A 14,042-nucleotide genomic window follows, 5' to 3' on the forward strand; every position below is an offset into this window, starting at 1 on the left:
ATAGAAGTCGACGAGAGGGATCGAGAAAAAAACCGCCTTCATCACGCCAGACGCCCTCTATGGGTTTAAGGTAATGATTTCAGTCTGTGCTTTGCACCTGCAACGTTCTAGCGCGTGATGGACAAGGTGTGAGCAGAGTTGAAGTGGCAGACCTGTCTTATCTTCTTCGATAACGTCGCGGTCTTCGCCGGAAATTTCGACAATCACCTTAGGCGGCTTGCGACAGTACAAGAGGTGATGAAGTCATCAGGGCTCACTCCGAAGCCAGAAAAGTGCCTCTTCACTACGATGAGCTTCTGTTCCTGGCGACGTCATCAGCAAGTCCGCAGTCCGAGCCGACCCGCAAAAGACAGCTGCCATCTCATAGTTCCAGCAGCCCATCAAGAAGAAGGTCGTGCGTAGACTCCTTAGTGCTTTGTCAAGGACTTTTCACGCATCGCAGAGCCGCTAACACATCTAACCAAATGTAATGTCGAGTTCAAGTGGGACGCGCCGCAGGCCGACGTATTTCAAGAACTCAAACCACGCATGCAGTCGACGCCGGTACTTGCGCACTTCGACGTTGACGTCGATATCGAAATCCACACTGACGCCAGTAGACTAGGCCTCGGTGCCGTCCTAGTCACGAGGAAAGATGGACTTGAACAGGTGATAGCTGGTCGCTGTAAAGAGTGGTAGGCACTTATTCTATCACCAAGAAGGAATGCCTCGCCATCATTTGGCCTACAGCAAAATTGCTCCTTTACTTCTATGGCAGGCCCTTCAAAGTCGTCAGCGACCACCACGCGTTGTGTTGGCTAGCGAAATTAAAGGACCCGTCAGGACGCCTGGCGTGGTGGAGCCTCAGACTGTAAGAATATGACAGCACTGTAGTTCACAAGTCTGGACGAAGACACTCTGATGCCGACTGCCTGTCCCGTGCTCCCGTGGAGGCGCCGCCCCAAGATGACCAAAGCGAAGACGCCTCTTTATGTACTATGTGTAGTAAAAGCAGCGGGAGAATTCTATACTGACCAGTACAGTACTCAAAGCAGCCACAATACTTCTATTCAAAGTACTAATGAACAGTTGACAGAAGCTCCATCTATAACAAGCTATGAAGTTAGAAGGGCCTTGCATGACATGAAACAGGGAAACTGGGCAGGAGAAGATGGACTACCAGTAGATTTAATCAAAGATCATCATCATCATCATCATCATCAGCCTGGTTGCGCCCACTGCAGGGCAAAGGCCTCTCCCATGCTTCTCCAACAACCCCGGTCATGTACTAATTGTGGCCATGCCGTCCCTGCAAACTTCTTAATCTCATCCGCCCACCAAACTTTCTGCCGTCCCCTGCTACGCATCCATTCCCTTGGGATCCAGTCCGTAACCCTTAATGACCATCAGTTATCTTCCTTCCTCATTACATGTCCTGCCCATGCCCATTTCTTTTTCTTGATTTCAACTAAGATGTCATTAACTCGCGTTTGTTCCCTCACCCAATCTGCTCTTTTCTTATCCCTTAACGTTACACCTATCATTCTTCTTTCCATAGCTTGTTGTGTCGTCCTCAATTTGAGTAGAACCCTTTTCGTAAGCCTCCAGGTTTCTGCGCCGTAGGTTAGTACTGGTAAGACACACATATTATATACTTTTCTCTTGCGGGATAATGGCAACCTGCTGTTCATGATTTGGGAATGCCTGCCAAACGCACCCCAGCCGATTCTTATTCTTCTGATTATTTCCGTCTCATGATTCGGATCCGCCGTCACTACCTGCCCTAAGTAGATGCATTCCCTTACGACTTCCAGTGCCTCGCTGCCTATTGTAAATTGCTGTTCTCTCCCGAAACTGTTAAGCATTACTTTAGTTTTCTGCAGATTAATTTTTACACCCACTCTTCTGCTTTGCCTCTCCAGGTCAGTGAGCATGCATTGCAATTGGTCCACAGAGTTACTAAGCAAGGCAATATCATCAGCGAATCGCAAGTTACTAAGGTATTCTCCATTAACTTTTATCCCCAATTCTTCCCAATCCAGGTCTCTGAATACCTCCTGTAAACACGCTGTGAATAGCATTGGGGATATCGTATCTCCCTGCCTGACGCCTTTCTTTATTGGGATTTTGTTGCTTGCTTTATGGAGGACTACGGCGGCTGTGGAGCCGCTATAGATATCTTCCAGTATTTTTACATATGGCTCATCTACACCCTGATTCCGTAATGCCTCCATGACTGCTGAGGTTTCGACTGAATCAAACGCTTTTCCTTAATCAATGAAAGCTATATATAAGGGTTGGTTATATTCTGCACATTTCTCTATCACTTGATTGATAGCGCGAATATGGTCTATTGTTGAGTAGCCTTTACGGAAGCCTGCCTGGTCCTTTGCTTGACAGAAGACTAAGGTGTTCGTGATTCTATTTGCAATTACGTTAGTAAATACTTTGTAGGCAACGGACAGTAAGCTGATCGGTCTACAACTTTTCAAGTCTTTGGCGTCCCCTTTCTTATGGATTAGGATTATGTTAGCGTTCTTCCAAGATTCCAGTACGCTCGAGGTCATGAGGCATTGCGTATACAGGGTTGCCAGTTTCTCTAGAACAATCTGCCCACCATCCTTCAACAAATCTGCTGTTACCTGATCCTCCCCAGCTGCCTTCCCCCTTTGCATATCTCCTAAGGCTTTCTTTACTTCTTCCGGCGTTACCTTCGGGATTTCGAATTCCTCTAGACTATTTTCTCTTCCATTACCGTCGTGGGTGCCACTGGTACTGTATAAATCGCTATAGAACTCCTCAGCCACTTGAACTATCACATCCATATTAGTAATGATATTGCCGGCTTTGTCTCTTGATGCATACATCTGATTCTTGCCAATTCCTAGTTTCTTCTTCACTGTTTTTAGGCTTCCTCCGTTCCTGAGAGCATGTTCAATTCTATCCATATTATACTTCCTTATGTCAGCTGTCTTACGCTTGTTGATTAACTTCGAAAGTTCTGCCAGTTCTATTCTAGCTGTAGGGTTAGATGCTTTCATACATTGGCGTTTCTTGATCAGATCTTTCGTCTCCGGCGATAGTTTGCTGGTATCCTGCCTAACGGAGTTACCAACGACTTCTATTGCACACTCCTTAATGATGCCCACAAGATTGTCATTCATTGCTTCAACACTAAGGTCCTCTTGCTGAGTTAAAGCTGAATACCTGTTCTGTAGCTTCATCTGGAATTTCTCTATTTTCCCTCTTACCGCTAACTCATTGATCGGCTTCTTATGTACCAGTTTCTTCCGTTCCCTCCTCGGGTCTAGGCTAATTCGAGTTCTTACCATCCTGTGGTCACTGCAGCGCACCTTGCCGAGCACGTCCACATCTTGTATGATGCCAGGGTTCGCGCAGAGTATGAAGTCTATTTCATTTCTAGTCTCGCCGTTCGGGCTCCTCCACGTCCACTTTAGGCTATCCCGCTTGCGGAAGAAGGTATTCATTATCCTCATATTATTCTGTTCCGCAAACTCTACTAATAACTCTCCCCTGCTATTCCTAGTGCCTATGCCATATTCCCCCACTGCCTTGTCTCCAGCCTGCTTCTTGCCTACCTTGGCATTAAAGTCGCCCATTAGTATAGTGTATTTAGTTTTCACTCTACCCATCGCCGATTCCACGTCTTCATAGAAGCTTTCGACTTCCTGGTCATCATGATTGGATGTAGGGGCGTAGACCTGTACAATCTTCATTTTGTACCTCCTAATAAGTTTCACAACAAGACCTGCCACCCTCTCATTAATGCTATAGAATTCCTGTATGTTACCAGCTATATTCTTATTAACCAGGAATCCGACTCCTAGTTCTCTTCTCTCCGCTAAGCCCCGGTAGCACAGGACGTGCCCGCTATTTAGCACTGTATATGCTTCTTTTGGCCTCCTAACTTCACTGAGCCCTACTATATCCCATTTACTGCCCTCTAATTCCTCCAATAGCACTGCTAGACTCGCCTCACTAGATAACGTTCCAGCGTTAAACGTTGCCAGGTTCATATTCCAATGGCGGCCTGTCCGGAGCCAGTGATTCTTTGCACCCTCTGCTGCGTCGCAGGTCTGACCGCCGCCGTGGTCAGTTGCTTAGCAGCTGCTGGGGACTGAGGGCCGTGGTTTGATTGTTGTGTTCATAGGAGGTTGTGCCCATGTACTGCACCAGGGTGGCCAATCCTGCTCTGGTGAGGGAGTGCGTTACCGGTTCTGGTCACCGGGATCAGGCCACACTCCAGGCCTGTTTGTGCAATTTTATCAACACGCGGATTTTTTTTTAATCCGGTGGAAAATTGCCGGCACCGGGATTCGAACCACGGACCTCTTGCACGCGAGGCGGGTGTTCTACCTCTACGCCACCGCTCCACCTATGTGTGCACCTAGTATGTGTGCATCTATCAAAGATGGTGCACACATAATGCTTGAAAAACTTGCGACCATGTATATACTGTGGGGATTCTCACCCGCGCTTTTGGGACAAAGGAACGACAACACCGTAGTGCAAACAATCACAAGGGCATTTATTGCGCCTTTCATAGATGAATGCCTGCTAGCCGATTTGCTATTCCCAAAACATGCCGATGGGCGCGCGACAAATTTTGAAGTCCGACTTACCGCGACCGGATAACGATCGAATATGTTCGCCCCATGCTCGATCCCAACGCCTGGTCATTCGCATGTACGGTCAGGCGAACGGTGGCGCGTTCGAAGGCGGCCACGCGCGACGGTCTCGCAGAAGCATGGATCGGCGCACGCGCGGGACGTCCGCGGCGCGAGTCGGCCCACAACCAAAGAGCAAGCGTGTTCTTCCTTGCGCCCCCAAGCAACCCTACCATGAGGCGGCGTTAGCAGCGCAACGCTCGCACCATCTCTCGTAATGCGCTTCAACGACGCTGAGCGCTGCGGGCCCCAGGTCACGCGGCGAAGCCGCACTGCAGGAGACGGAACCTTTGCGGGAAAAACAACATATCAGGGGACGCGTGAGAGTCGCGCATCCTCACGATACAAACGGCCTATCGACTTCAAGGCTCCCAGAGAACTGGAAGAATGCAAACATAATACAAATCCACGAAAACAGAGATGGTAAAGAATTGAAAATTAGAGGCCCATTAGCTTACTTTAAATAATATAATAAATATTCATGAATATAATTACTAGTAGAATAAGAACAACACTGGACTTAAGTCAACCAAGGGAACAGGCAAGTTTCATGATGGGATACTTTACAATGGATCACACCCATGTCATCAATAATGCAATTGAGGAATCCGCAGAGTAAAATGAGCCTCTTTATATGGCTTTGATAGATTAGGGCAAGGCATATGAATCATGCGAGATACGAGCAGTCATACAGGCATTACGTAACAAAAAGTACAGGACGCTTACGTAAGTATCCCGGAACGTATCTACAGAGATTCCACAGCTGCCTTAATTCTTCACAAGAAAAATTGGAAGATACCTCTAAAGAAAGGGGTCAGACAAGGAGATACAATATCTGCAATGTTAACCACCGCGTGCTTGCAAGAACAATTCATGCTAAGAGGGAAGGCTTTGGCCTAAGGATCAACAGCGAATATCTCAGCAACCTCAGATTTGCAGATGATGTTGTCCTGTTCAGGAACACTGGGAACGAGTTGGAGCAAATGATTGAGGACCTTTACAGAGAGTGCATATGATTGGGGTTGAATATTAGTATGCAGAAGACAAAGATAATGATCAATAGTCGGGCAAGAGAACAAAAGTTAAAGATCACCAGTCGGCTGCTAGAGTATGTGAAGGAGCACGTTTGCCTAAGACAGTTGCTCACAGGGTCCCCTGATCATGAGAAGGAAATTTAGCGAATAATAATCTGTTGAAGCGCATTCGGCACACATTGTCAGATCCTGACTGGAGGCTCACAATTGCCACTAAAAAGAAAGGTGCACAATCAGTGCATTCTATCTGTGCTCACATATGAGGCAGAAACTTGGAGACTGAGAAACAAGCTCGAAAACAAGTTAGGGACCTCGTAAAGAGCAATGGAACGAAGAATGTTAGGCATAACGTTAAGAGACACCAAGAGATCGGTGTAGATCAGAGAGCAAACTGGGATAGCCGATTCTAATTGATATTAGGATAGATAGCTGGTATGCCACCACGGTTACAGAATGAGTGCCAAAAGAAGAGAAGTGCGGTCTTGGACGGCAGAAAACTAGGTGGGGTGATGAAATTAAGAAATTCGCAGGTGCTAGTTGGAATCGGTTGGCGCAAACAGGTGTAAATGGAGGTCGCAGGGAGAGGCCTTTGTCCTGCAGTGGACATAAAATAGGCTGATGATGAAGTGCAGACGACTTTGCCGAGCAGCAGCGAGCTGACCCGGAGCTCAGAAGACCGACGTTGTCTCGAGGGTATTTAGGCACGGATCGTTTTTGTGTTTCATCCGAAACGATGTCCCGGTGAAGAACTTTTACCCAACCCACGCGAACTATCTCCACGTTGTGCCCTCAGCTTTCTAGTCTGAAGTGCTGCACGTCCTGCGCGATTATAAGACATCCGGGCACCTCGGGTTTTCGCGTAGGCTCACAAGAATACAAGAGAAACACTATTGGCCGCGCCTGACTGCCGACGTCGCCCATTAAGTCAGGAGATACCATGACTGCCAGCGACTAAAGACACCACCGACAAAGCCAGCGGGTTCACTACAGCCGATCGATCCTCCATGACGACCGTTTCAGCAGATCGGAATGGATTTGCTGGGATTCTTTCCGACGTCGGCATCTGGAAACAAGTGGATCGTCGTGGCCACCGACTACCTTACCCGCTAAGCCGAAACGAAAGCCTTGTCGAAAGGTAATGCAGTGGAAGTAGCCAAATTTTTTGTCGACAACAACCTGCTAGGACAAGGTGCGTCAGAAATCCTCATTACTGACAGAGGAACACCTCACATCTAAACGCATGCAAGCCACATGGGAGCATAGCCAAACAAGTCACCGCAGGGCCACTGCCTACCAAACGCAGAAGAATAGCCTAACGTAAAGACTTAACAAGACGCCCGTTGACATGTTAGCGCGGTACGTCGACGTCAAACACAAGACTTGGGACGCCGTCATTCCGTATGTCACATTTGCTTGCAACACGGCAGTGTAAGAAACAACACAGATCACGCGTTCAAGCTGGTTTACGAAAGGAACCCAACGATGACTCTCGACGTCATGCTGCCTCACGTCACCGACAAAGAAAATTTAAGCGTCGCCGCCTATCTCCAGCACGCTGAAGAAGCCCGACAACTCGCCCGCCTGCGCATCAAGCGGAGCACCGATAGCCGGCACAACAATTTCGTATGAACACGTACGAACCTATTGTTGACACGTCTTATCCAATGACGTCATCTATTGTCCCCATCGCGCCCCCGTGACCTGATGAGCGACTTGAAGTACTTTTTACAATGCATAGAACTTGACGCTGCGATTTCTGTTTCCCGACGCTAATCGGCACCAGGACCTGACGGAATCCAGTGTGCTGCGCTCTGCCATCTTGGCACAGAAGCACGACGTATCCTTTTATTTTTGATGTTATTACATGGAGTCAAAAAATCTCCCAGGTAGTTGGAAACACAGTCGCTTAGTAGTATTTCGTAAACTGAGAATGTGCCCGAATGACCTTTCCTCCTAGAGACCGATCGACTTATCGAATTGCGTCGGTAAAGTAATGAAAAGAAAATGGAAAGAATGGTCTTATCAAAGATGGAGCGGTTCCTAGAGAGCGATGATTGCTTTCCTGTTCTGTGAATGGATTTAGAAGAGGCCATTCTTCTATTGACGGTGTTATCGACTTGGTGTCCACTGCTGAACAGAAAAGAAGTCACCGCCAGTTGGAGCTGTTTCTCTGAATATTAAGGGTGCATACGATAATGCACTTCATTATGCAGTTCTTGATGCGCTGGAAGATTCAGAAGTCGGTCGCCGGTTATGTGCATGAATTGTTAGCTATCCGAGATGGCGCACCCTGTCGACAGGTGATGGCGGCACCGGTCACTACAGTATACGCCGAGGTGTTCCACAGGTTCTCAGTACAACTGTCTTGAATGTTACGTTGATTGGCTTTGCATTGGAACTTCCTAACAGGGTGAAGATTAGCGCACATGCGGACGACATATGCATATGGGCATCTGGAGCGATCCGTTCCCAAATGCATATTAGGCTTCAACATGAAGTGGCAATCACACCTAAGTATCTACGGCGTCAAGGCCTCCAGCTCTCAAGAGATAAATTTTCCAACTCTCGCCGAAACGAATGACCAAATATCCCATAATTATTAATGGAACAGCGATACCTGCAGTAACACACCACATCTTCATTGGCGTGTTCATAGACCGGGTACACGTCGCCGCCCTGAAGTCAAAACTGAGGAGCTTCGTTCACGTCTTTTGCATCATTTCAGGAACAGGATGGGGTCCTTCGGAGTGGTCATTACTCCATTTGTACTAAGCACTATTCATCGGCTATACACAGTACAGCATGCCGGCTATCTCAAGCATGGAACACATGTTTGCTCATATGTGGGCTTCCCACGATGCACGCAAATCAATGGAACAATATCTGAAGCTCGTGCTTGCCCTATTTCTGTATACTTGCTCTGCAAACTTCTTCGAATGTACCTTCGCGTCTCTGACCCGATACAGGCACCATGATTTGTCACTCACTTCCTGTCACCTATCAAAATTGAATCTTTTTAAGAACTCTATTGCGCCATGAGAACATTCTACCGCCAAGATTTTCGCCCGCCTGTATTCCTAGAATACCCCCTTGGGTCCTGCATAAACCTTTTGTTAATCTGAAAATCCCTAGAATCACAAGAAAGTCATCTGTTGCATCCATCGCGTTCAAGCAACTAACCCAGTCTCACCGTTATGCAGAGTACGAAGATACTGCGCATGCATATACCGATGGCTCTGTCACATCATATACCTCCACTGCTGCCTTCCTCATCCCACATATGTTCATCGCACGGTTGTTTAAACTATATCATACATCAGCATCACTTGCAGCAGGACTTGTTACTATCCGTAAGGCACTTCGGTTTCTCTCCGAGGAGCCTCCTCGGGCATGGATGATGTTCTGCGATTCCAAGCCAGCTATTCACTGTGTTCTCAGACGGGACCCGTTTTATTCAATGGCTACAGAAATTGTAGAGTATGTCGACCATGCAGATAGAATGGCCATATTATAGCCTTTCAGCAGATACCTTCAGACTGTGGCATGATAGGTTACGAACAGGCGGACGCTCAAGCAGAAAGTGCTTTAAATAATTCTTGTGACGTACGCATTCCGTTCTCACGAACAGACACAAACGCCCTACTTCATTGCTTATTACGCAACCGTACATTGGAACACTGGACCAAACCAGATCGACGAAATGGGCGAGTGCATAAATGGGACCCAGAAATTAAATTCCCTGTGCCTCACAAGCTCAAAAGAAGCCGAACAAGCATTGTCCACCTGATTGACCTTGGTGCCGCATTCACCCACCGTTATTGACATCTGATTGGTCGCAGCGATACTAGCCCAAATTGTGAATACTGTCAGCTACCAGAAGCACTTGTTCATATATTTTGCGTTTGTGCCGCGTACGCGCAAGAAAGACAGAAACTGGTCTCCTCCATTGACAACCTCTAGAAGAGGCCGCTATCAGGCGAGTGTATTTTAGGTCCTTGACCTAATGCAAACAGCGCAGCCCTGATAAGAAGTGCCGTTTTAGCATTTCTGCAAGCCACTACGCTGGACGCACGCCTTTAAAAATGGCACAACGTTGTAAACTTGTATATAAGCACCTCCTCCCCGTATCATCATCATCATTCATCAGCCCTTTTCGTCCCCGTTACCTCATTGTGGAGTAGCAGGCCAGAACAAGTTATAGCTCAGACCCACCTGTATGCCTTTCTGTAAATCTCTCTCTCTCTCTCTGTCGTCTTTTGTGCTGCGCAGGCTTGCCGATATTGAATTACCTATTATCATCTCCACTTGGCCAGCACAAGCTCTCTATTCAGCAACATACTCAAGGTAGTAGACGACTTGGGTTGCTGGTGAAACAGATACAAACATTAACGATATGCTCGTGGTATTGGCCTGACTGGTCACCTCGCACGTAACTCTAGGGGCTTGTTGGAGAGCGGCTACCTCCCTCGAGCAGAGCCGCGGTGGCACTGGTGCCTGCACAAGCTTCACGGCTACAGCGATTCCTCCATAGAGACGCTCGCCACCAGTAAAATTGCACGATTCTGTGAGTTTTATATGCCGCGAGGCTCAGAGTGGCAAGACCAAACATGATTTTACCTCATCAGACTCAACGTTACATACATGTACTACTACAAGTGCAAAATTCAACTGGTGGATTCCCCAATTTGCTCTTTGTGTAACGCTCCTGAAGGCTTGCAACATGTGTGCTACTGCTACCGCTACTTGTCAGACAAGGTGAAAGAGGTTAAATGCAGAGACATAACCGCAAGCTGAGTTCCCAAAGTACGTTAATCGCGTTAACAGTGGCTAAATTTAGCCACCGCACCACTGTTACCAACCCTGGTTCCCGTCGGTATATTCCAAACAATATGTCAATTAGTGAGGACATGTGAGATGCCGCATGAGCAGTAAGGGGACATCGTGGTGCGCAGGAACTAGGCTACACAGACGCCTGGCAACTCTGGTGCAAGTACAAGGCCGCGACGCGTGTCTTGGCCCCGTTTGTGTTTTAACAGTGTTGACACGCGGTGGGAGAGCGGGGAGAAAGCGCAGCCCAGTTGCCTCCTTCGCCGCCTGCTCTGATTTGCAGCGGCGGCGGCGGCCACCCTTTCCACGTTTCGCTTTCGAGAGACCGAGGCGGGCACCGGTTTCACTTGCAAGCGGGCCTCCGCCGCCGCTGCCTACCCGACGAGTGGCCGCTGCATCTAGGCACAGCAGCAGCGTGCGTGTGTGTGTGTGTTGTGTGAGTGTGGTGGGATATCATGGCCTGGATTACTACTGCCCAGTGGCAGCCACTGCTCCTGGTGGTCCTCGCATGCGTCGCGGCGCCGGAACAGGCGGGTGAGTTGGCCACCATCTGGCGACGAGCTGCCGTCCCGGAATGTTCCGCGTGCTGGGCTTGTTGCCGCCGCTGTTGACAGGTGGATGCGGAACTTCCCTGGCTGCAACGGGGTCGCGGGCGTGGGCTGCTCGTCCGCGTGGGGTTCTCGAGATAAAACTGTTCTTACGGGTAGGGCGCTTGGGTTAGGCCTGGGAGCCGCGTGAAGGGCCGCACTGAGGCGCAGGACGTTTACGAAGCAAATGAGCGTCTGTTTTGTGTGTTGCAATAAAGTCCTACTAGAACTGGAACATTATTCCGAGCTTCGAGAACTGAAATATGTCAGAAGAGTAGAACCTAATTGCTCAATACCGATATCCGCGCCGAAAGGCCCGTGTTAAGCTGCTTGACATGCGTGAGAGGCTTTCTGCAACCAGAACTCAAGTCTGGCCCCAGTTGGAATAAATTCAGTAATACACGACGGAGTTAAGAAGACAATCACTACAGCTTCTAAAGCCAAACTTTTGTGCTTCTTCTTCACCTTGTGGTTTTTCCCTTTCTACCTTCTGCTTACCAAGGTCCTTTCAGCGTCACATGCACTGCATCGCTAGGTTGTGCAAAGGCACATGCATGTGACGTGTAGGCGTTAACATGCACTCGAAACAGTGTCCCGCCAGTATATTCCTTCGTTTCGAGCAATAGCTACTAGAACATAGCCTTTCACGTAAGTTGGAGAATTCAGTAGAGGTCGCATAAGCAGGGAAAGTATTCATTCGCAGCGTTTAAGGTTTTCTTCATGAACATATATATTTCTTTATCACTCTATGTTGGTTGAAATATCATATTTCATTGGTATTGGTAGTTATTTATTTATTTATTTAGCACACCCTCAGGGCCATTACGGCATTATAGAGGGGAGTGGTTACAAACAAAATGGGCAAATTCAACAAGCAGGAGTTACTAACGCGGAAAATTATATATATATATATATATATATATATATATATATATATATATATATATATATATATATATATATATATATATATATACAAACTCAAAAACATTTCGATGGCACCTAGATATACAGTGTTAGCTTTGGCGTTTGTCAGTACAGGTACAGGTTTCATTTTGTACCGGTTTCATTATGTTAACCTAAATGCAAGGAACGTGCATAGACGTCGTGTTTGGCATTTTGTGCATGTAATTTATAATTTAAAGGGATCAGTGAAGTTTTAACATGTGCCTTAACATCGTTTAATACTTTCTCGTGAAGGTGGCGAAGCAGATGGCCATGGTACTTTTCAATCTTCATCAGGAAACGTTTGACGCAGGGCCCTGTTACAGTATTTCCTTCTCGTTTTGAAAAATGAAATGCTTCATTTGAGGCATATAACGCTGAGACGAGCTCTGAACATATCGGGCAGGCATGAAAATGCAGTTGACAAACCGCTTATCTGGAATGTAGGTGACTTCCGTAGCCTGGAAAATCTCATGGCATATTTACGAATTTACAGGGTAACTTTGTGCAGCAGCTAGCAGCCTATGATCAAATTACTGCGTTCTTAAAAAATCATACTTCGCAAAGATGGATGGATCCTAGTTTATTGGCTTAGTGAGAACAGTAATGAAACAAAAGCTCATTTTCATGAGAACGCACTGCATTTTGCCACGTGATAATCTGCAAAAGAAAAATGAACTGAACCCTTGCAAAACACACCGACTACAAAGGGTTCTGACGCAAGCAACTAGGTGAGGATCCCTGGGCCTTCGTGCTTCCTCTCTATGCACACGGCGGGGTTACGGGCAGTACAACACTTGATAAATTTAATAAATAAATGCCAAAGAAGATTTAGAACCTAAATGGAAAATATCCGAGTCGTACAGGGAACTCAAAGGAAAGGAACAGATCCTCCTGGCTTTTCTTATTTTAGTTTATCAGCGCTATAATGCCTCACGACGCAGCCACAACTGTGCGTCAGAGTGGCGCTCACGTGACGACAGTGTATGGCTCTTGATCAACAAGTCAATACCTCGACAAAGAAGCCATGCCAGGTCGCCGCAGTTTCGCAAAAAGGCGCTTGTTGAACACAAGGCCTTCTGAGTGACTTTGTGTGGGTTCGGCGTACGTGGGATCTGGGTCGGCCATATTGCGCCTCCAGAGCGTCGTACTGAGTCGCAAAAGTTATCAAGAAACTTTTTGTGCGCAAACAAACAGGGACGAAGAATAGGGGCAACACAAGGACGAGCGCTTTCCTTGAGACAAGCGCTCGTCCTTGTGTTGCCCCTATTCTTCGTCCCTGCTGTTTGCGCATAAAAAGTTTTAAGATGAATCTGTTCCAACTAGGCCGACTCACAGTTACGTTATCAAGAGGAAGGTCTCAACCAGACAAGAAGCGATAATCAGTCGCAGAGGACGTAAAATTACAGCTGCTGTCGTAATTCGCGCCAATATAGTTAACAAGTACATTGCACCTCAGATCCGTCGGATGGGCGGGCCAACAAAAGTGCATGTACGAGAGCGTCTACCTGCATGCGCACAAAGGAGCGACTCGAGGTGAATAGAAGAGGGTCAGAAAGAAATGTGACGCTTGACAGTGGAATGATCTAAATAATGCAAATAAAGTATCATATTCTGTACCTATAGATACATTTACTATGTGCGTCGAACTTTTCTTTTCCGTCGACTTTTCCGCGCCTTTGTTTATTCCGGCGATAGCACTTGTGTGGGCACCTTGAGAAAATTTGGTCATGGGCGTCGCCTTCACTATCTTTGTATATATATAGATATATATAGATACTTTGACAAAGGCTGGTTCACCAGCCGAAACGTCAGTCAAATATGCTGTGCGTATTCAACGTGCGTCGTACTCCCTTTCTTCATTATATATATATATATATATATATGTATATATATATAAGTATGCGTCGGTGAAATTTGCACAGCGAACCTCGAGAACGGAAGGCCGACACTCTGAACATGAGGTTGCTAAAGCTCTTTCT

The 14,042-nt window shown here is 47.2% G+C and overlaps 1 protein-coding gene across 1 annotated transcript in view; it reads left to right on the top strand.

Annotated features, from left to right (window-relative positions):
* The first annotated feature begins 10,784 nt into the window (after window positions 1–10,784).
* The window catches only part of Cda5 (Chitin deacetylase-like 5), a 345,833-nt gene continuing 342,575 nt past the window's right edge, over window positions 10,785–14,042 (top strand). Inside the window, exon 1 of the mRNA XM_075698287.1 lies at window positions 10,785–11,062. Within this exon, the coding sequence (XP_075554402.1) occupies window positions 10,984–11,062 (79 nt within the window). The 5' untranslated portion in view covers window positions 10,785–10,983. The remainder of the gene's footprint in view (window positions 11,063–14,042) is intronic.

The sequence above is a fragment of the Dermacentor variabilis genome, chromosome 7 (genome assembly GCF_050947875.1).
Source record: "Dermacentor variabilis isolate Ectoservices chromosome 7, ASM5094787v1, whole genome shotgun sequence".
In the NCBI taxonomy this organism is placed as follows: domain Eukaryota; kingdom Metazoa; phylum Arthropoda; class Arachnida; order Ixodida; family Ixodidae; genus Dermacentor; species Dermacentor variabilis.